At 37.1% G+C, this 25,017-nt stretch overlaps 1 protein-coding gene across 2 annotated transcripts in view; it reads right to left on the bottom strand.

Annotated features, from left to right (window-relative positions):
* CNTN1 (contactin 1) overlaps positions 1–25,017 on the bottom strand; it is a 340,636-nt gene that overhangs the window by 69,203 nt on the left and 246,416 nt on the right. For both annotated transcript variants that reach the window (XM_007531154.3, XM_060191552.1), the window contains 2 exons: positions 13,439–13,597; positions 5,529–5,678 (listed from right to left, as the gene is read on the bottom strand). In XM_007531154.3, coding sequence (XP_007531216.2) covers positions 5,529–5,678; positions 13,439–13,597 — 309 coding nt within the window. The remainder of the gene's footprint in view (positions 1–5,528; positions 5,679–13,438; positions 13,598–25,017) is intronic.

Below are 25,017 nucleotides of genomic sequence, written 5' to 3'. Positions count from 1 at the left end.
AACTCCCTTCCCTTGAATAACTCTGTACTTTATCAAAGCTGGTCTGATAAGACTAAATTCATATTGTTTTGTCAAGATATCACAGAATATTAATCAAATTCAATAAGATAAAAATGTATATTTGAGAAAACATGAGATAATTTTAATTAAAATAAGTTTGAGAACAATTTAGTTATTTATTTTTTGTGATTTTATTTTGAGAATGAACACATGTCAAATCAAATCAAGTGCATAGATCTTTCAAAATGAAATGATGTAGCTAAAAGAACTAGTGAGATTATGCTATCACTTCTTTTTGTTTTTTGAAAAGGGCAACTCCATCACACAGAACTATCTGTGACAAATGTAGGTAGTTTTAAAGAATAGTAATGAAAGCCTGAGTGATATTTGTGTTCTAGAAAGCTTCAACTTATATTATCTCATATCCTAAGAATATCTCTGTGAGGTAGGAAAACAAAAAAATCCCTAAACATCCATGTTCATTTTCCAGATAGATAAACTAAATGCAAAAACAGGTGTTTAGAACACTGCTAGTTTTATAGTTAAGAATGAATTATAAGCTTTCACCAGAATAAGGAAAAAGTTTCATATAATTAGATGTGTTTATAAAGTTCTGTTTGAGAAAGTTTTTAAAAATTTTTTATTTATAAAAAGGAAACATTGACAAAACCATAGGATAAGAGGGGTACAGCTTCTTCGCACAATTCCCACCACCAGACCTCCGTATACCAACCCCTCCCCTGATAGCTTTCCTACTCTTTAACTCTCTGGGAGTATGGACCCAAGATTTTTTTAAAGTCCTGTTTAAATAATTTTATCAGAGAAATGATGATTTATAAGGCCCTTGTCAAGATGGAAGGGGCACAGAGCTGTGCTGATGGGTGTGATTTGAAACTATACTCTGATCCTACAATCTTTTTTTTTCTTCTTTTTTTTCATGGGGGGTGGTTAATGGTTTACAGTAAATACAGTTTTCGATACATGTGTAAAACTTCTCAATTTTCTGTATAAGTACCATGCACCAACCGATTGCACCACTGGAGCTACTTCACAATTTTCTGCAAAGTGCAATTACCTCCAGCCCAGGTCCTCCTCCACCAGGATTAGAAAGTCCTGCCCCATTCTCAATGGGAAAGCTATCGGGGGAGGGGGTGGGATATGGAGATTGGGCGGTGGGAATTGTGTGGAGTTGTACCCCTCCTACCCTATGGTTTTGTTAATTAATCCTTTCTTAAAAAAAAAAAAAAAAAGAAAGTCCTGCCCCCCCTCACACACATTTTTTTGACTCCTTTACTTTGGTACAATACACCAAAGTCAGTCCCTCTTACAGCTTTGCAAACCACTCTTAATCACAAATAAAAAATGTTTTAGGAAAAAAAAATGACTGTTGTACTTTCCTATCTCACCCTGGTAGGTATCAGCAGAGAAACTACCTTTAGAAGAAAAAGCTCAGTCTGTAAGAAGTGGTGTCAAGGGAAAGAGAGAGACAGGCTAGGAGTATGGATCGACCTGTCAACACCCATGTTAAGTGAGGAAGCAATTACAGAAGCCAGACCTCCCATCTTCTGCACCCCATAATGACCCTGGGTCCATACTCCCAGAATAGGAAAGCTATCAGGGGAGGGGATGGGATAAAGAGTTCTGGTGGTGGGAATTGTGCGGAGTTGTACCCCTCTTATCCTATGGCTTTGTCAGTGTTTCCTTTTTATAAATAAAAAAAATTAAAAAAGAAGTGGTGTCAGATAAACATAGATCTGAATTTTAGCTCATGAAAGTAACTATTACTAGCTTAGGGAAACTATTTTGTGTCTGTCTCCCTCTCTATTTCTGTCTGCTTCTCACCAGCTATCAAAAAGCAAGAAAAAGAACAAACAAAAAAGCCACTACAAATAGTAAAGCCATGCTGACACTGAGCGCCAGCTGAAACACTGATGGCAAAAAAATAAAAACAAGTAAAATAAAGTGAAATAACCAGGACATATTAATATTTCAGTCATTTAATTTATTTATTTATGCCTCCTGAGTTATGCTGGGGCTCCTCTGTGCAGGTATTATGAATCCACTGCTCCTGGTGGCCATTATTTCCTTTTATTTTTTGCCTGCTTATTCTATAAGACAGAGAGAAACTAAGAAAGGAATGGTAGATAGAGAGGGAGAGAAAGACACCTGCATACCTGCTTCACTGCTTGTAAAGCGTCTTCCCTACAGATTGGGAATTGCAGCTTGAACCCGATTCTTGCGCGGGTCCTTGTGCACAGTGCTATGTGTGCTTAACCAGGTGTGCCACTTCCCAGACCTCGCTTACTTCATTTATAACAGAATCATTTTTTATTTGGTAAATTCATGGAACTCTAAGAGTTTATTAACAGTATTATGAATAATTTGCCTTTAAAAACTAAAGGCATAATAATTGATAACTTCTATTTAGAAGTTAAACAAATAAATTGAGGTAGTCACAAATGTAAATGATGTAAATACAGCATAATTGTAAACATCAATCTGTTTAAAATCATTCCTGGGATCAGGCAGTGGCACACTTGGTTACAAGGACCTGCACAAGGATTAGGGTTCGAGTCTCTTCTCCCCACCTGCAGGGCGTCCACTTCACTAGCAGCTGAAGCCTGTCTGCAGGTGTCTTTCTCGCTACCTCTCTGCCTTCCCGTCTCTTCTCAGTTTCTCTGTTCAATCCAATAAAATGGGGAAAAAATGGCTGCCAGGAGCAGTGGATTAGTATTTCTTACACAGACCCCAGAGATAACGCTAGAGGGGGAAAAAAATTTCCCCCAAATAAAATGATTAAGCCTGTGAGATATAATTAAATCTTTCCTACCTAATAAAGCAGAGAAGAAGGCTAATAGGATTATTTCTTATATTGAAAGTTATTTAAATGGAATTGGTTGTCTGGAGAGATGTTTCAGTGGGTAGAAAACAAAATTTACATGTCTGGTACCCAGGATGCAATCCCCCAACATCACAAGTGCATGAATAATGGTCAGGTTTTTTTTCCCCTTTCTCTCTCTCCCTACCCAGTGTAAAATAAACAAAACAATAAATCTTTTTTTCAAAATAATAAAATTAATACAGTTGGTATTTAGTTTTAAAATGTGTGCCTAAATTTGAATAATAGAGAAAGTTGAATTATGACAAAAAGAACATACTTAGGGGCTTAGATGGTGCACCTAGTAGAGTGTATATGTTATCGTGCACAAGGTCCTGGGTTTAAGTCACTAGTCCCCATCTGCAGGACAAAAGCTTATAGAAAAATATAACACTGCTGCAGACCATTTCTTCTCTGCCTTTCTCTCTCTTCCTCTCTTTCTCTTTCTGTCTCTCATACTTTATTAAAGAAGAAAAAGGAAATGACCTCCAGGAATGGTATAACTGTGCAGTAAAAAAAAAAAAGAACATACTAAGAATGTGGTCTAATATTAAATAATATTAAGATGTGCTCTTTCTTGGTAGTTATCCTTTAGAGGTATTATGACTCCCCAAGTGAATCTAAGAAGTCCTTCTCATCTCAATGCCTCTTGTTCACCCTACATTCCTTGTCCATATACTATATTTTCTTCCAGTTAAAAAATCTTTGAAAAGCAAGCAAAACTGTGAATCTTCTGCTTTACCCAGAATAGGCCTAGCTAACATTTATAGTTTATATAATAATTTGCATTCAAGGAAATCATAAGACACCAAAGTTGGAAATAAGTTGGAATGTCACTATGTGCAAATGACATAATGTTACATATAGAAAACCCTAAAGACTTCATGCAAAGACTGGAAAAACAAGTAACTTCAGAAAGGTGGCAAGATATAAGTGTGTGTACATGTGTGTATACATATATTCATGTATATAGGGAGATCAGAGCATTATTTGAAGGGCGAAATTCTGCCATGTGCAACAGCACAGATGCACCTCTAGGATATTAAACTATGCGAAATAAGTCAGAGAACGACAAATGCTATCTGACCACTCTCATATGTGTGATCAAAAATAAGTTAACAAACAGTCAAGCTTATAGAGACAGAATAGATTGGTGTGTGTTAGGGACCAGCCAAAGTAAAGGAGATAAACAGGTGAAGGAAATTTTTAATAGGCTACACACTTCCATTTATCTTTTTCCTTTTTTTTTTTTTTTTTTTTTGCCTCCAGGGTTATTTGCTGGGGCTTGGTGTCTCTTCATGGTTCTCAGCAGCAATTTTTCCTCCCCGCCTTTTATTTACTAGATAGGACAGATAGAAATTGAGAGGAAGAGAAAGAGACATCTACAGACCTACTTAATGTCTTGTGAAGCTTCCCTCCTGTAGGTGTGAGGCAGGGGCTTGAACTCTGGTTCATGCATGGCATGTGTATGCCATTGCTTGGCGCCCCAAACTTCAATTTCTAAAATAAGTAAGTTCTGGGAATTTAATGCAAAGCATGGCAATTATGGTTAATAGTATTTAAATGCCTACTTCAAAATTACTAGGGAGTATATTTTCAGAGTTCTCATCACAAGAAAAACATTTTATCTTAACTATATAAGACTGTAAGATGACTGAGGCAGTGGCTAACTGGCTGAGTGCACACAGTGTACAAGGACCTAGATTTAAGCCAGGGGTCCCTATATGCAGGGCAGAAGTTTCACAAGTAGAGAAGCAGTTCTCGCTCCCTCTCCCTTTTTCTATCTCCCTCTTCTCTCTTGATTTCTCTCCATTTCTATTCAATAAATAAATAAAATTATATATTTTTAATATGTATTTTATTTATTCCCTTTTGTTTCCCTTGTTGTTTTATTGCTGTAGTAATTGTTGTTGTTGGATAGGACAGACAGAAATGGAGAGAGGAGGGGAAGACAGAGAGGGGGAAAGAAAGACAGACACCTGCAGACCTGCTTCACCGCCTGTGACCTGCTTCACCAGAGGCTCGAACCAGGATCATTATGCCGGTCCTTGTGCTTTGCACCGCCTGGGCTTAACTCGCTGTGCTACCGCTTGACTCCCAAATAATATTTTTTTAAATTAAGAAAAATCGTAAAGTGATGAATGCCAAGCAATTGTAGACAGAAAAAAAAAAAGATGAAAACATCAATACAAAAAAAATCACAGTAAATGATCAAAACTCAGACCTCCTCCCTACTTGATATTTTAAAACTCTGATGCACTAAGTCTGACTGGTACACTTTGGACTTTTCCCCAAATATATATTTAATTCATAATTCCTATACAGAAATAAATGCTTTCTAGTAATACAGCCTGATTACTTCTCAGTCAGTAATACCCATTTCATGTAAATTTTCTCTAAGAGAAGACAGAGAATTTTCAGTTTTCCTATGTAAATTATGTAAAAATATTCCAAGTATTCCTTTCTTCTTTTTAGCTTTTCACTATCTTAACATAGAATACATGTATAGATTTGTGTGAAATACATAGTAAAACATTTACACACATTTTTAGATGATCACTTACCTCAGAGCATTATTTATTTCCAATTACATTCAACAGTCACTATCTTTGTAAAACTGACATGCTTTGTAGGGTTTTATTTTACATACCGGCACCATCTGTTTTAATTCTGTTTGACGGTAAACTGGGTTCTCCTATACCCAATGTATTGGTTGCTACCACACGAAATTCATACTCCATCCATGGTATTAAATCCACTGCTCTTGCTGCCTCCATATTTCCTTCAATAATTGGTGGATCTAAATAAAGGAAAGAATGAACAGGAAATATTAGCTGAGGGGAGCCAGGTAGGGGTGCACCCAGTTAAATGCTTTTAGTACTATGTGAAGGACCCACTCAAGGATCTGGGTTCAAGTTGCTGCCCCCACCTGCAAGTGGGAAGCTTCACAAATGGTGAAGCAAGTCTGCAGGTGTCTTACCCTTCTCTTTCTCTCCTTCTCTCTCTCTCTCTCTCTTTTTTTTTTACCAGAGCACTGCTCAGCTCTGGTTTATATAGTGGTGTGGGGGATTGAACCTAGGACTTTGGAGCCTTAGGCATGAGAGTCTCTTTGCTTTTTTTTTTTTCTTTATTGGGGAATTAATGTTTTACATTCAACAGTAAATACAATAGTTTGTACATGCATAACATTCCCCAGTTTCCCATTTAACAATACATAAACATTATGCAACTTTGCATAAACATTATGTTATCAGTCCCTACCCACTCTCTCTTCCTCTCTATCTCCCCTCCCCCTCTCAATTTCTCTGTGTCCTAGCGAATACAAAGCAAAAATAAAAAAAATTAAAATAAAAAAGGAAAAAATGGCAGCCAGGAGCAGTGGATTCATAGTGCTGGCACCTAGCTCCTTAGAGGCAAAAAAAGAAAGAAAAAAAGAAAGAAAATATTAATTTTACAATATTGAATAAAATGATGCATATTCCATTAAGTTTGGGGGAAAATGGCTAGGAATGACAAAATATGAAGTACATGGCTTTTTTTTAGGAGAGATTGCTATAAATAGTAATCTAGAAATAGTGATATGTATATGAACCATATTTTTAGTAAGTCTAGGGTGGGAGGACTGATATTCTATATTTCTAACAAGCTTCTAGTTCATGCATAAATTGTTGGTCTCTGCACTATTCTTTGAATAGCAAGGAAATGTGTCCTGATGATAGAATCTAGATCTCCTGAGGAAAGGGCACAAAGGGGCCAGTTGAAATGTTAAGGATTGTCCCCATATAACCTATAGTTAGTGAACTGCTTGTTAATATTGCTAGAGTGTACTTGTATGTTATTTTGGTACCATTTTAGTTGGTTTTACATATTTACAATGAGTTATACTATGAGGCTAATAGGAAAGTTGTAAATGCTGGGTATAATATGATCTAAGACTGCTGGTGTGTTTTTATACTATCTCACATAGATATGCAGGTACATATCTGTAAGCATTATTTCCATTTTTCTCCTTTAAGCTATGAGTCTATGATTCATATTATTTAGGCTTTTTTTTTCTTTTTCCTGACAAAGAAAACCTTGAAAATGTAGCTTTTTTTTTTTAAAAAAAAGTATCTTGATTTATTTATTGGCTAGAGACAGCCAGAAATTGAGAGGGAAGTGGGGTTGATAGAGAAGGAGAGACACAGAGAGACACTTGCAGCCCACCTTTACCACTCATGAAGCTCTCTCCCTGCAGGTGGGGACCAGGGGCTTGAACCTGGGTCCTTGTGCACTGTAATGTGTGTACTTAACCAGGTGTGCCACCATCTAGTCCCAAAAATGTAACTTTTTAAGATACTGCATGATATTCACATCTCTAATAATAAATGCTAACCATCGAAATATCCAGTTTCTATTTTTAGATGATGTTTTCAGTTGCAAAGTTTGTGATGATAAGACATAGAATTTCTAGGAAACTAGAGAGAATTGAAGGTGGAAGCCTCTGGAACTGATCGAATGTTAGGAGTTTGAAGGGCCAAGTTAACTCAAGGCGGCAGTGCCATCCTCATCCCTACTTCTCCTACTGAAAGATCCTAGAGCCATCTAAATGCCTGGAGATCTCTTCTGCAGGGGTTAAATGGCAGAACACTTAGTTGAACAAATATATTATCTTGTGCAAAGACCAGGGTTTAAGTCCCTAGTCCCCACCTGCAAGGAGGAAGCTTCAGAAATGGTGAAGAAGTGCTACAAGCGTCTCTCTCCTTTATCTCCCCTCCACTTCCAGTACAACATGCTATTCACATGATAGCCAGGTCTGTACAAAGGGTTTTCCAAGAATCTAGACAGCCACTGAATATGAGATGGTGCAGACTAGATCAGGAAAAACCAGACGCATGTGTGCAGTGGATATTTGTAGTAAATAGACTGATAATCCAGTGTAAAAATAACCCTAATCAAATGGAAGGTCTAGAACATACTCCCAAAGAAGATAAATTATATTTGACTATAGAATATATTTGGAAAAATAGTGAGAAATGAGAAGTAAAAACTTATTTCCATACTTAACTTACTTTCTCAATAAATTATGAACTCAGATTAAGGCTGAGTCTTTGATTTTAATAACTGAGATGAAGAACAAGCACAAATTTTTACTCACTACCATGAATAGATCACCATTAGGATCTGATCCTTTAGGAAGACCTTGACCCAGTGGTGCAAATATCAAGAGTAGTCACAAGAAGTGGATATAAAAAACATGAACTTCTAAAGAGTATACTCCCAGAGGGTTAAAGAATAGGAAAGCTATCAGGGGAGGGGATACGGAGATATGGTGGTGGGAATTATGTGGAGTTGTACACCTTTCATCCTATGGTTTTGTCAATTTTTCCTTTTTATAAATAAAAAAGAGTATATTCTAAGGGCCAGGTGGTGGCACACCTGGTTAAGTACACATATTACAATGTAGATGGACCTGGGTTTAAACTGCCAGTCCCCACCTGCCAGGGGAAAGGTTTGTGAGTGGTAAAGCAGTGTTGCAGCTATCTCTCTGTCTCTGTCCCTCTCTATTTCTGCCTACCCTCTACCCAATAAATAAATAAAGATAATAAAATATTAAAAAGAGTATATTCTAGCAATTAAACAAGGAGTTTGATATTTGTTAACTAATAATTTTCTATAACAGTATCACTAAAGGTAGAAAAACAGTATTTTTAGAATAAAGCCAATATAATTATTCTTGTTAGTATACATTTGTGCCAGTATTTGTAAAATAGAAATATATAAAACAAACATATTTTGGTGTAAATTTGTAATACCTCCTCTACAAAAACAAATCTTTGTGAAAACTCACAAAAAAAGTAAGTAAAATCCATCATCTTAGAAAAAAAAGTGATCTAAAATTCAAAGTAAATTTTCTGTCTTGCTTTTCTGTCTTTAGATCAGGGCAGGAATTTTGACATATACCATGGAATGGAAACAAGATTTTGAAGTCTTCTCTCTTTTTTTTCCCAGCTCCAATCCTGAGAGAAATTTACACTTCTTTACACGAAGAACCTCAAGACTGAGTGTTCACACTAGTTTCACATGCAGAGTTTACCTGTAGTTCTGCCTTGTTTGATTCTCTTTACCACATAGGTGTACTTTTTATTCATATTTGGAGCTCCTCTGGACCTTGTATAACTAGCATGAAGTTCTAAAATAATTTTGTTTTAATTCAGTTTAGCATGTAAATAATTTTGCAAATAATAATGTTGTAAACATACAAATAAAATTTAACAGTTGCACTTATTTAGGACATGTTATTTAGGACTTTTTAAAAGTATTTATTTACTTATGAATTAATGAGAGAGTAGGGAGAGAGAAAACCATAACATCACCATGGCACATATGATTCTGGGGATGTAATTAAGGACCTCATCTTGCTTGAGGATCCAGTACTTTATCCACTGCACCAACTCCCAGGCCACTGGAAATATCTTAATGTAAGAAACACAATTGCTCTAAAGCAATCACTTTGTAGTCTCTTGTATTCATGAATCAAGCAGGCTACTGGTGTAGAAGAAAGAAGATTCTCCCTTACTTTGCACTACCACAAAATGTCCAACATTCAATAGTTCTTATCTTGCCTTATCTTTTCTCCATCTACTTAAGTCCTCACTCTCCTTAACCATGAGCAAAGTATTCCTGTTTTCTTTCCTCGGTTATTACTGTGTAGACTCTAATGAATATTTTATTTGTTTTATTCTGAACTCTAAAATTCCTAGAAATAGATGTAGAGTTAGACCTTATGTGATCTTCTCATGCCTCTTTAGCATTGATTGAAATCAGTGAATCTTTTGTACTTTCTAAAATTACACATGTACATAGGTTGACTTCTGCAGAAGTCAGCTTTGTTTTGAAGGTAGATTCATACCTCAAGCCAATTGAAAAAGATTGTCCAAGAGCAGAGGGAATCCATTCTCTTTTGCAAAATTCCTTACAATTTGTTATTCCTGGCGTCATAAAAAGAAAACTCTACCATACCATACAGGAAAGTACCAGAAACCATAACTGAGGACTTAAGATTCGATTGTTTAATTGGGTCAGTTTTGAATTCAGCTATCTCTTGCAGATTATCTCAATACTCAAAAATAAGATCTTAACTGTGTAATATCAACTGAAGTATCAGGGGTCTGCTTAGGGAAGACAACCTGTCCCCCTGCACCCTAGCCAGGAGAAGATACTGCCAAAAGCAACCAGAGATACCTCCTACAACAAGCATTCCCTCCCTGCTTGATTGCCAAGGACATAAAATGCAGATGTGAGCATCTGGAGACAAAGACTTCAGCACCTCACTTCAGAGTCCTGCACAACTATAAAAACTGAGAAACAAAGAAGTTTATTATCCTCTTTACCCTTCTTTGCTCCCCTTTGGGGTTCTACATGCCTCTAGGGCATGTACTTTCTAATTTAGTACCCATTCTCTCTCTCAACAAACACTCAACACACTGAAACATGGCTTTCTCTTTTGTTATTCTTCTAAGCTAAGGACAGTCTAAGACCCTCAGAATGAAGCTTGGAGTGTATCTTTCCTGTTCTCTCACCCTCCCCTTCAACAAGACTCCTTTTTCTAAAGTAACTTGAAATATTGCTTAATAACTTTATAGGTACTATATATTGTTTTACTTCTATATGTAAATTTCAAGTAAAGTAACATAAAGCAATAGGCATACTCCTTACTATAATAATAGGTACAACAACAACAACAAAGAAGCCTTCCTTGAGAAAGTCTTACACAAGCAATCAGTCATGAATAGTAATTCAGAGACATATTTACAAATAACTCAGGTCCACTGAGCCAAGAATAAAAAATTCTGAGAATTCTTTGGAGAAAAAAAAAAAGAAACAACTCATATGCCTGCTAAGGTCAATAATCTGAAATATTTTAGTTGTCATGCCTGTTGAGCTTTATTTTCAAAGCCCACTAACCATTATAGAACAACTTCAGAAACAGTCAGAATGACCTCCGACTAAAAATAGATTGTGCCCAAAGTATCTCCAGGCAATTCAGCTTTTGATCCTTGAAAACTGCTTTGGTGAGTCACAGTATTTTCTTATGGTTTAAACACAATCAAAGTCTTTAGGATCCTCCATTCTGATGTAAAAGCCACGTATTATAAATCCCACAGGAAGAACTAGCTTCTCAGAAGTTCTCAAAAAGCATCCCTGTTTGGGAATGGAAACAGACATTAAAACCGTTGAATGTCCATTTCCATTCCCAAAGTAGATGAAGGTACTCAAGTTACACCATTCCAAGATTATAAAAGTTGATCTGGTATGTAAGGTGAGACCATTGTCATATGTTAACAGATCATGGTAATGAGATGTGGATGCTTAAATTAATACTTGAGATCAATCGGGCTAGGTTTTACTGGAGTCAGGCTATAATATATGCATGATGTTACTTTTCCTGGGTTTCTTTTTCATTCAAATAGAAGCAGAGAGAAGTGGAAAGGAAAAAAACGCCACATTACAGAAGCTTCTAATCTCTCACATGGTGTTGAGACTCAATCCTGGGCTGTGTGTGTGGCAAGGCAGATTCTCCGCCCTGTGAGCTATCTCTTCAGTCTCAGCATATCTTTGCTAGTGTGCAGAACTACAGTACCTACAGTTAGGAACAGAAGGGTTTAGCTTATGTGCTTTGACATGCACTCAATCTGTGTTTTGAACCCCTTGACCCCAGGGCACTGGGGTGAAGCAAACAGGGGCAGGGGAGGGAGGAGCGAGAAGCTATGGTTCTTCTCTTTCCATCTCTGTCTGTCTTTTTCTATCTGAAATAGTTGGCTTGGAGTGGTAAAGTTCTGGAGAGGATAAAAAAAGAAAGGAACAAAGGAAGGGAGAGAAAGGACGAAGGAAGGAAGAAAGGAAGAGGGAGGAAAAAAGAAAGAGAAAGAAGGAAAGAAAGAAAAGGGAGAGGCTGGGTGGTGGTGCACCTGGTTGAGTGTACATGTTACAATGCACAAGGACCCAAGTTCAAGCCCCTGGTCCCCACGTACAGTGGGGAAGCTTCACATGTAGTGAAGCACGGCTTCAGGTATCTCTCTGTCTCTCTCCCTTTCTATATCCCCCTTCCTCTCAATTTCTGGTGGTCTCTATCAAATAAGTAAATAAATAAACAATAATAAAGATGATTTTAAAAAGAAAAAGGGAAAGATTGTAAATAGTAAGCTATATATGTCATTTGTCAAAAAGAAAACAAAATACTGTTCATTATTTTTTTCATGATAAATCAAAATAGAATATAGCTCCAATCATAAATTCAAGCATACTTCTTTCCTATATATCTTTAAAATGCTTTAGTTCTTAGTTTTTTTTTAAGTTTTATCTATAAAATGGAAATATTGACAAGACCACAGGACAAGAGGGGTACAATTCCCACCACCAGAACTCTGTATCCCATCGCTTTCCTTGAAAGCTTTCCTATTCTTTATCTCTCTGGGAGTGTGGACCCAGATCATTATAGGGTGCAGAAGGTAGAAGGTCTGGTTTCTGTAATTGCCTCCCTACTAGAAGCAATACTTTTTAAGAACAAATGCTTACTGTTCATATGAACATTTTTATGTGAACATTTTGAGTAAATAAATTATCAAAGAAACACAGTGAAATGTCATCTTTAATGTGATCTATACAATTTATCAATTTACTGATGAACAGAACAGAGAATGAAATGTACACTGTGAATACTCTGCACAATCACTGCCAATTCTTACCTGAAAGTCAAGAACAGGTCTGTATTCTTTTTTTGCATACACTATACCCATGTGAATATTATCTCTACTCTGGCTTCTCTAGCAGGAAATATATACATTTGCAAATTAATCCTTAAAGCTATTTGACATTGACAAAAAGTTTCTCAACAATATTTGTTCGCATGACAAAATGGTTACTTATTCAGTATTGTGCAGCATTGGACATGGGGGTCTACTTCCCTCTCCTATTACCCGCCCCCTTCACTGTCTCCTAGTTGCATTTCTTTTTTAATTTTTAATTAGTGATTTGATATTGATCTTCAAAATTACATGATAATAAGGGTATAATTCTACACTATTTCCACCACCAGTTCTGAATCCCAAGTCACTCAATTGCAAACCACCATGGTTCTCCTGAGGTTGCAGATATGGATTAACTGTTATCTCTACAACTATCTGTCTATATTTGTACATATCTGCTCCTTTATCTTCCAGGTCCGGTCCTCTCTACCCCTCTGAGCCACACATAACCCTATTACTACATCCAAATATTTCTCTTTTTGGTTCCCACTCTTGGGGATCTGATAGTGCTGGAATTCAGAGCCCTCTTATCCTCTTCCCCCTATTACTTCTCTTCCCAAGTTGTTTTAGGGGTTCTTTGTTTTCTTTAAAACCAAAGCACTGAGTTACTAAAAGAACAAAAATAACTAAGAAAGAGATGTTTGTTAGAAAAAAAAATACTGGGTAAATGATAAAATTCGACAGAGCTCCAGATTTTTCTACTTGATGAAGACATTTGACAAAGTTGTTCATTTCACAAAGAGAAAAGACTGATGAGACAAATAAAACTTACCTGTTTTTGCATCTTTCCAGTCATCTGAAAGAATTGTCTTTGTCTGGATAGTGTACTTAGATATAGGACTGTGATTGTCTGAGCCACGGCTCCAAGTCAATGCCACGGAAGTAGCTCTGATGTCTTCTATCCGCAGACCACCTGGAGGGCCTGGAGGACCTGCAAGAAAATTTGGACAATGAGCTAGTGCTTCCCAACTAGAGAGCTAAGTGCACATTTGAATATAAAAATAATGTTCCACTTCATCTAAAGAAGGTGCAGATATGCCTTTGCTATATTCCACTTAGAGATAATAGATAAGGAGTGGAAATAGTAATGTTTTTGGTTCTGACTAAATGACTTTATGACACCCCCCCTTTTTCAAAAAAGGAGATATATGCTAACACTTAAAATGGCATTATTTGGGATACCCCTAATATCACTGTTTTGTAAAAGTAAGGACATAGTGTGACTTTTGAAGTATAAAGTGGTAAAATGCAGGTGTCATTATGAGCTGACAGCAGCAGAGTTGATGTTGCTGACTGTTGCTGAATGCATGAATGTCCTGAGACAGAATGGTTCTTCTTCTTCTAGCGTTTGCCCGACAGAATGGTTAAACATTTCAACAAGCCACACTAAAATAAACATATCTATAACCCTAAATCTTAAGGGTCATTTACTCCGCATTGAGTAAATGTCTCTGAGAATTATTTTTATATTAAAATAACCTTTATTTCTAATCTTCAAATGTTTTGTCTAGATAGTGGGCATGAATTACAGCAACACTGATTGGAATAAATAATATTAAAATAAGTATTTCAGCTTATAAGAATGTATGAAATAACTGTCAACTCAGAGACATGCTAGGAATGTCCTGAAAATATGAAAGTATACATTGAGGAGTGTTGAGGGTAGAGAGATAACTCACTGGTTTGAGTGCCTGTATTGTCATGCGTGTGACCCAGCTTTGAGCCCCAGTACCATATGGGGGTTGCTATGTTATCAGGGGATGTTCCAGAACTGATTTGTCTTTGCCTCTATCTCCTTCTCTTTCTGTGTCAATTTAACAGAATAGAAATGTTGCCCAGAGCAGTGAAGTTGAACATGTGAGAGTCCTTAATCTTTCTCTCACACATATATCCACAGTCTTAGAATAAGAGAATATAAAATATTTAAAAAATATTTTTTAAAAATTATTTGTGAGAAAGATAAAAGAGAGAGAAAGAACCAGGCATCACTGTGGTACATGTGCTGCCTGCCGGGATTAAACTCAGGACCTCATGCTTGAGAGTCCAGTGCTTTACCTACTGTGCCACCTCCTGGACCACTAAAATGTTGTTTTGAATATATTTTCACAAGGATTCAGACTCACCTAGTACCAACAGTACTTACTTCCCTAAATTGATACTGTTTGGGCTGGCAATAATCAAAACAAAATGAGACACAACTTTTGTGCTTTAGAAATGTTTGTCCTGAGGGGAGGGTAAGATGGATTAGTAAAAAACTATAACTGTAAGTAGTAAACATAACAGTGATAGTTTATACAACATTTCTGCTTCAAACAGTTTTTGTTTTTATAAATGAGAAGTCAGATTCAAAAGATATTGAGTGACATCTGTTGCTTATCATACTAAAGAGGAGGGTTCCAGTTAGCAGGGAGAACCTACAACAGACATGTAGAAAGCACCACTATTTGTTTTTGTTATTTTTTATTATCTTTATTTATTTAATAGAGACACCCAGATATAGAAAGGGAATTGGGAGAGAGAGAGGAAGAGAGATAGAAAGACACCTGCAGGCCTGCTTCACCACTTGTGATGCTTTCCCCCTGTAGGTGGGAACTGGGGGCTTGAACCTGAGTCCTTCCACATTGTAATATATTCACTCAACCAGGTGCACCACCACCCAGCCACCCATTTGCTTTCTTTACAGTAGCTTTCCAGTTATTGGATATAATAGTTAAAGACTTTGGTAAAGTGGCAGCTTAGTTTTCTTTCATATTGAATACAGAGATATAGGAGATATTTGGACTCATCTTTTAGCTTAATATAAATTTGTTATATTTATTTACCATCATATTTTTAGTTTGCATTGCTATTTGTTTCCACATGGTTGGATCCAAGCAAAGAAATTTGTGAGTAGATTCACACAAGTACATTATTGATACTAATGTAACACATGACTCATTCCATTGAAAGCAGTAACTTCTTTTATTTGAAGCTATGTCACATATAAATATAATATAGGTAAGTAAACTTTTAGAAGTAAACTATTCATACTATACCTATATTTCTGTTGTTGATTAAAAGTAACAAAATACATCATCTAAAATTGTAACATTCAATGTTAAGAAAGAACACATTCAATGTTAAGAAAGAACAAATGCATTTTTATGTGCAAAAACCACAGTGAAATGCAGTGGGCATTCTTGATTAAAGTTTATTATTTTACACACATACCAAAAAAACCCATAATTTCAGGTCAATTACTAATTTAAATATTTCAGAATGTTAAAGTCCTGAAATGGATAAAAAATAAGAGAAATAAAGTCATGCAATCAGATACTTTTTCTAAGCACAATTCAAAATGTTAGAGTATATTTAAGACAAAATTGCCATAGGTTAGTCTTTAACAGTTAATGTGTAAAGCATTTTGCTGCTGTTATCCTCCAAAGTTCTTGGAGTAGAAAGTGAGCACTATTTTGAAATGCCAGCTTTAATTTTCATTTAATTAATAGTTTGGGGGCACTAACTGCATTAAATTTTACTCAATCATTAAATCAATGAGGACCAATATTGTTGAACAAAAACAGTGTAATTATCCTTGTTCTTTCTTCTGATAGCTGGTCCACAGTGGATTCTTAAGAAACACTTAGCTGGAAAATACATAAGTGAATTGATCACAGCTGATCTTAAGACAGTTTCATAAACATTGCTGCCATACACAATGCAATCACCATTTTCCCACTTGCTTTCATAAGGAGGCAAAGTTGTAAGAACCAATGACAAGGGAGGTTGATAGCCTCAAAACCCAAGTGTGACTATAATACTTGGTTATGTTTCACCTGGTGGGAATATAATCTTTTTTTGTCTACTGACTACAAATACATCCCAGGAAATGCCTGAAGGAAACAAAACACACAGGCACATGCACACGCACACACACACATGCACCCCCCCACCCCCCCACACACACATACACACACACACACACACATACACATGACCAATGATCAAGGATTTTAGAGTTAAAGTAGACTTTACTTTAGATTCTGTGCCTTGGGCAAATCTCTTAGATTTATTAAGCTTTCATTTTGCTATCTTGATTAAAGTTTATTATTTCACACACATACCAAAAAAACCCATAATTTCAGGTCAATTACTAATTTAAATATTTCAGAATGTTAAAGTCCTGAAATGGATAAAAAATAAGAGAAATAAAGTCATGCAATCAGATACTTTTTCTAAGCACAATTCAAAATGTTATGTCAACTAAGCTATGTCATATATAAATATAATATAGGTAAGTAAACTTTTAGAAGTAAACTATTCATACTATACCTATATTTCTGTTGTTGATTAAAAGTAACAAAATACATCATCTAAAATTGTAACATTCAATGTTAAGAAAGAACACATTCAATTTTAAGAAAGAACAAATGCATTTTATGTGCAAAAACATAAAAATGTTTTTGCATAGTAAAACATAGTAAAAGTTGACATATAAAGGATCGAGAAGATGCTCACTACATTAGACGATAGTACTTGCATTCCTGAGAATCCAAGTTTGATCCCTGGCACTACCATATACAAGACTTGTTCTCTTTTTAAAAGCTGGTATATAATGCTATTAACTGTTAGTATTATTACCTTTACTCCTGTAAGAGGTTGCTCTACCTCAGAGCTGCCTTGCAGATGTAATTACTAGTACAGGCTAAAAACTGTCCATTTAGCGCTTGTTTTCATTTAATAATAAAATATCTCCTGACAAATATGATGGAAGAGAAGAAGGACTGGGTATGTGAAAATTAGTGCAAACAAGGAATTGGAGTATAACAGAATATAGAGTTTGATGATTTACAGACAACTGTGGCGCATTTGTGAGCTAAACTCAGGACCAAAATTTCATTTCCTCATAGAAGGAGTTTCGAGACACTTTGGCTGATAGTAACTGATCAGTATTTATTTTCAAAATGAAGAGGAAGACATATTGAAGTGGGAAATAAAACAATGCCACTACATGGTCCTCAACACAAAGGAAGACTTTAGGAACTGGTCACTTTCTGAGTTCTTTGATTAGTAAAAAAGAAGGCAGTAATTATTTCCAAATCTAAGAGTTTATTCTTTCTATTTCTCTCATTCTGTCTCTGTGCCTCTTTATTTTTCTCTTCTTTCTTTCTCTCTTTCTTTCTATCTTAACACTGAGAAGACACACTCAAGAAATCTATAAGCAAATAATTTAAGCCAGGGAAAATGTAAATAAAGATGGTAATATGAACTTAATTTCATTATGACTCTACTGATATGTCTAATCCCCTAGGTGGTCTCAGGCAGATAGTTCATGATTGCTAAGAACAATATACCAAGTATAACCCATTTCCTATTAAGGAAATGAGAGAGAGAGAGAGAGAGAGAGAAGAGAGAGATAGAGATAGACAGACAGAGAGAGAGAGGAGAGGAGCTTGCTGTAAACACTCACTTAATTTTACATAAACACACTCTTTGACACTGAAGAAAATCTGATTTTCAATGTGAAAATAAAATATGGGTGGGTGACTCAGCCCAGTGGCTGCACTCTCACTTGAAAATAAAATATAAAAACTATTCTTGGATTTATTTTTAAACAGCACATGTTTCTAATACTAATGTAACAGAAGTGTGTATGGTGATCAGTATTAAATAATTGTAAGGTTAGTATTGCAATCCACACATAGTCTCAGGGTAAAGTACACTCACAAGCATCACTGACAAGTATTCATGGGCAAACAGGAAGTGGGTTTCATTGTGTAGTAAAAGAAAATGATTTGATAGAAAGAACTTTTGGAATTTGACCTGGATTTTAAATACTTAGACGCATTAGATTGCAAATTATTTTAATGCTCAAAATATTCACTTGCTTAAAAAGAGGAAGAAATACTAGAGTATCACTCTTCTAAATGTAGTAGGGGTGGTGGGAGTGGGGGATGAGGTAGGGTTCGAGCCCAGAACCTCAGGTTTGAAAGCTTATGCTACCTACCATATCACCTCCTGGGCTATAGTCAACATTATTTTAGTGTGCTTTTTGTTTCTTTCTGATTTTTTTTTATCATTATAGCAGAATACAAGGCAACTGAGGGCCAGTAAAGAAGCTCACTTACATAGTGTGCTGATTTGCCATGTGTGCATCCTAAGTTCAAGCCCAGATTCCTTGCATTGAAGAAAGATTTGATGCTATGGCTTATCCATCTCTCTCTCTCTCTCTCTCTCTCTCTGCTTTTCTCTTTGTATCTTTCCCCATATCTATCTATCTTTCTCTGTTCATCAGGAGTTCCCCAAGAGTCCACAAAGAGTAGTAGAATTGAGCAGAAATGAAGCCTGGGTGTGTGTGGGGTGGGGTGGGGTGGGGTGGGAATTACAGTGTTCAACTATTATCTTTCATGGAGTGTTGTGACCCCAACAGGAGTTTGGGACTATTAGCATACAAATGGAGTCAGTCACCCTGAGGAGTTGCTTCAGAGAAGGGAATGTATAAAAGCATGGGACTTTGAGCAGGTCACTCTTTTTGGCTGCTGCTTCTTATCCTGGTAAGAAGCTTCTTGGAGGAGATGTGCCATGGCTACTTCTCCTGGGAACTGAACACGTGTGAGTCTGCTAGCCAGTAAACTTTTAGACCACTCTACAGCCATGAGCAACCTATACAATGTAGATCACAAAGATTTTAGAGCTCACAAGCAAACACACACATTTTAAGAAAGGACACCAAAGTCTACAAGACTTGTCAAAAATCACACAGCTAGTCAGAGACAGAGTGCAGACTAAGAATGAAAGATTGGATTTCCTGGCATAATCTATCTAAAATGAGAAGAGTCCCTTTGAAAGTCTGATTGTGAGGGGGTGGGGGTGGGACGGGGCGGAGCCAAGATGGCAACTTGAGAGCAGTTGCTGGCTTGAGCTCCAAATAAGCAGAAGCTTGTGACCAGGGATTCTCTGGATAGGGTAGGATACTGGGCTGTCAGCAGGAGGGTGAACAAGGGGTCCTAAGGGTGAGGCCACTCTTGGGTTAGAAAATGGAGGCCAGGGGGTAAAAGAAAAGAAATCTTTTGATTATTTCTGAAGATCACCCCTACCCCCACCCCAGAACTAGCCCACAGGGAGTCCTGAGATTCTCAAACAGACATGATGGACCTAGACCTCGAATATTATCAGGAACAACACAATAGATCCCTTTGTGGGCTCCCATAGGATCTTGCCCTCAACTTGGATCAACAATGGTAGGGAATGTTCCATCCTCCAAAGGGAGGCTGGACAACATACTCTATGTTCCACCTGAGGAAGATGGGTCCTGATATTTGGGCAGCTTGGAACGTTCCTACTCATGACCACAGAATGTGAGCTCAGAACTACAGGGATGCAGAGGTCACATAGGCTCCTATGGTGAATATGGGCCCCAGATCACATCAAATCGATGGGGTTTACAGTCAACAATATTTATACACCTTTCCCATATTTGGGGACTATTCTCTTCCCTGATCCAGCTTTCTGGTCCTTTTTCCAGCCATGCACCATCTCCCCAGACAATATTTAGGATCCACCTGCATATCAATTTCAAGTTCAGGAAAAAAAAAAAACCATAGTATAGCCACAGGCCCTTTGGAATATAACTAAATATGCCTACTAGCTATCTACAAAATGGAGCTCCCCCCCCCCCCCACTCTTCATCTGCACTATTCCAGCCTTTAGGTCCATGATTGGTAAATAATTTGTTTGGCTTTGTATGTTAACTTTCTTTTAAGCCATCAGGTTCCAGATGCTAGCATGATACAGACCAAACGTCCGTAGACAGATAACCCCACCAATGTGTCCTGGAGCTCTGATTCCCCAGAGCTCTTACCCACTAGGGAAAGAGAAAGACAGGCTAGGAGTATGGATCGACCTATCAACACCCATGTTCAGGGGGCAAGCAATTATACAAGCCAGACCTTCCACCTTCTGCATCCCACAATGACCTTGGGTCCATACTCCAAGAGGGTTAAAGAATAGGAAAGTTATCAGGGGAGCAGATAGGATACAGAGTTCTGGTGGTGGGATGTGTGAAGTTTTATCCCTTTTATCCTATGGTTTAATCAGTTTCCTTTTTACAAATAAAAAATAAAAAAAAGAAAGTCTGATTATGCAACGCAAACGTAACTGTCCACAAACAACCTCACGAAACTACCTGGCCAATGATATATCATAATTACTCTTTTCTTGGATTTGCATGCATTTTCAAAACTAGTTATGTACTTGCATCACACAAAATGTAATAAGATCAAAAGGCAGTGTATTATCTAATACAAATGACATATTGCTCTGAGGCCTTCCATCAGAATTTCTGAAAAATCTTGTATAATTCTTACCACTGACTCAGCTATCGAATCATAATTTTGCAAACAAAGAAACACAGACAAGAGTAGATTAAATAAAGTGACCATGGTCACTCATTAAGTAAATAACAAAACTATGAACTGCAAAGTTGTCATAAAACCAACTTTCCAACAATTATAACATAAGCTGCCATTTCTAAAGGCTTATGTAAGCAAATTTACAGCTAATTTTGCTTGCTTTCTACTAGAGAACTTTCTTACTGAGAGGAATATGAATAATTTGTTCACAGGTATATGTTTTGGGGAAAAAGTAGCCCAAACTACAATGCACTGACCCTAGATTTTTTTTTTTTTAAATGTCTGCTGAAAACACCTAGAATTGCCAAAACCATCGTGAGGAAAAGAAACACAAATGGAGGCATCACACTCCCAGACCTTAAACTATATTATAAAGCCATCATCATTAAAACAGCATGGTACTGGAACAAAAATAGGCACACAGACCAGTGGAACAGAATTGAAAGCCCAGAAATAAATCCCAACACCTATGGGCATCTAATCTTTGATAAGGGGGCCCAAAGGATTAAATGGAAAAAGGAGGCTCTCTTCAATAAATGGTGCTGGGAAAACTGGGTTGAAACATGCAGAAGAATGAAATTGAACCACTTTATCTCACCAGATACAAAAATCAACTCCAAATGGATCAAAGACCTAGATGTCAGACCATAAACAATCAAATACTTAGAGGAAAACATTGGTAAAACACTTTCCCACCTACACCTCAAGGACATCTTTGATGAATCAAACCCAATTGCAAGGAAGACTAAAGCAGAAACAAACCAATGGGACTACATCAAATTGAAAAGCTTCTGTACATCCAAAGAAACTATTAAAAAAAACAGAGAGACCCCTCACAGAATGGGAGAAGATCTTCACATGCCAGACATCAGACAAGAAACTAATCACCAAAATATATAAAGAGCTCAGCAAACTTAGCACTAAAAAAGCAAATGACCCCATCCAAAAATGGGCAGAGGATATGAACAAAACATTCACTACAGAGGAGATCCAAAAGGCTAACAAACATATGAAAAACTGCTCTAGGTCACTGATTGTCAGAGAAATGCAAATTAAGACAACTAAGATACCACCTCACTCCTGTAAGAATGGCATACATCAAAAAGGACAGCAGCAACAAATGCTGGAGAGGATGTGGGGACAGAGGAACCCTTTTACATTGCTGGTGGGAATGTAAATTGGTATAGCCTCTGTGGAGAGCAGTCTGGAAAACTCTCAGAAGGCTAGACACGGACCTTCCATATGACCCAGTAATTCCTCTCCTGGGGTTATACCCCAAGGACTCCATAACACCCAACCAAAAAGAGGTATGTACTCCTATGTTCATAGCAGCACAATTCATAATAGCTAAAACCTGGAAGCAACCCAGATGCCCAACAACAGATGAGTGGCTGAGAAAGTTGTGGTATATATACACAATGGAATACTATGCAGCTATCAAGAACAATGAACCTACCTTCTCTGACCCATCTTGGACAGAGCTAGAAGGAATTATGTTAAGTGAGCTAAGTCAGAAAGATAAAGATGAGTATGGGATGATCCCACTCATCAACAGAAGTTGAGTAAGAAGATCTGAAAGGGAAACTAAAAGCAGGACCTGATCAAATTGTAAGTAGGGCACCAAAGTAAAAACCCTGTGGTGAGGGGTAGACATGCAGCTTCCTGTGCAAGTGGGGGGTGGGAGTGGGTGGGAGGGATGGGTCACAGTCTTTTGGTGGTGGGAATGGTGTTTATGTACACTCTTAGCAAAATGTAGACATATAAATCAGTAGTTGATTAATATGAGAGGGGGAAAATCAATTGTATGTCTCAAAGTTTTTCAAAACACAAACTGAATCTTTTTAATATATAGGCTGTATATTTGATATGCGGACTCTCTCAAAAGCCTAGACCAAGTAGATTAGAAGCATCCAATAGCACAGCTATATAGAAGATACTGGATACTGTACAAGAAACCATAACAAAAGAACTTTTCAAAGTTAACCCAATACCAATTAATGTGATGATAACATTAACTATCGATTGTCTTTTTTGAACCCTAGGACAGCAGGAACCTCACATCTCCACTATAGAGCCCCTACTTTCCCCAGTCCTGGAACCCTTGGGTAGGGTCCACTTTCCCGTATGCGTCTCCCAATCCATACCAAATAATATTGCATCCGCCGATCACAACCTAACCAAAGCAACGATTGCCACCTCAACATGCTTCAGCTCAGACTGTGTCTAGAGACTTCACGTGTGGAATGACAACCCTTCAGCTTCATTACTCGTGTGAGACCTTTCCTTTTATAGTACACTCTAATTTCATCTCAGTTGGTTCACTTTCTAACAAAGTCCCATAACCTAGATATACACCAGTTTCTGTGAGAAGAGCTTATGTGCACACGTATCCATAAACTACTGCAAAATATATACCTGAAAGCAGAAATACACTAGAGTTTGCAGTGAGTACCCCCCTAACACTTCCTCTCCACTATTCCAAGCTCTGGGTCCATGATTGCTCAACAATTTGGCTTTGTATGTTAACCCTCTTTTCAGTCACCAGGTTCCAGATGCCACCAGGATGCTGGCCAGGCTTCCCTGGATTGAAGACCCCACCAATGTGTCCTGGAGCTCAGCTTCCCCAGAGACACACCCTACTAGGGAAAGAGAGAGGCAGACTGGGAGTATGGACCGACCAGTCAACGCCCATGTTCATCGGGGAAGCAATTACAGAAGCCAGACCTTCTACCTTCTGCAACCCTCAATGACCCTGGGTCCATGCTCCCAGAGGGCTAGAGAATGGGAAAGCTGTCAGGGGAGGGGGTGGGTTATTGAGATAGGGTGATGAGAATTGTGTGGAGTTGTACCCCTCCTACCTTATGGTTTTGTTAATTAATCCTTTCTTAAATAAAAAAAAATGTCTGATTTGTTGTGTCAGAGAAAATGAGAACAAACTCATCATTCACTTATAAATTCATATGTCCAGTCTTTCCCAATTAATATAAAAGTATTTGCTAAACTTTCCTTAATCATTATAGGTGGAAATAATGTCAAGTATGAAGAAAATACAGACACACAATCTACTTTATTCTCTTTCATTGTAAAGCAATTAGAAAAAGTAAGCAGAAAAATAGCTGGTTATTAGTTTAATAGTAAACTTTATTAATTACTATAATAGTATTTAATGGAGAAGATTCGATTTATGAAAATACAAGTTGCACAGAAGACTAAGTTGGGACTGTGCAAGATTCAACAGGATGCTGAGTAGCCATGACAACACCATAACCATCACTTGGGTCACAGCCAATACTCAGGCAGTAGCCCTAATATATTATCTCCTTCTTGAACACTAACTTTCTTTATAAAAATTACTATTTTTTTATTTGTTATGACAGAAATTGAGAGAGCACAGTAGACAGAGAGACACCTGCTACACTGCCTGTGAGCTTTTATCTGGTCCTTGAACACTGCAATGTTTGCACTCAAGCAAGTGTGCCACAACCCAGCTGAACACTGACTTTCTAAATAACTATAGTAGGAAGTGAATACAAAAAAACTACACAATCATTTTCAGATTCCATTTGACATCACAAACAGTGCCAATGCAAACTTTGGTGCTTTCAAACTGGTATAAACAGGATATTAAAAATCATTTTCTCAGTTGGAATTTAATGATGAATGGTATTAATTATAGATGTTTATATATTACCAAGCAATATGACATCAATTGAGAAATAAAATAAATGTGATTATCCCTGAAAAATGAAGATATTTGAAATAACTCACCATTAATTGTTTAATAAATATTACTTAACTTTGAAAAAAAAGAATCATTTTCTTCCTTCCCTTCCTTCCTTCCTTCCTTCCTTCCTTCCTTCCTTCCTTCCTTCCTTCCTTATCCTTTCTTTCTTCTTTCCTTCCTTCCTTCTTCCTCTCTTCTTCCCTTCTTTCCACCCTTCCTCCCTTCCTTCCTTTTTCT

The sequence above is a fragment of the Erinaceus europaeus genome, chromosome 5 (assembly GCF_950295315.1).
Source record: "Erinaceus europaeus chromosome 5, mEriEur2.1, whole genome shotgun sequence".
Lineage (NCBI taxonomy): Eukaryota > Metazoa > Chordata > Mammalia > Eulipotyphla > Erinaceidae > Erinaceus > Erinaceus europaeus.
Note: the sequence above shows the minus strand (reverse complement) of the source record. Positions and strands in the feature narration are given on the sequence as shown.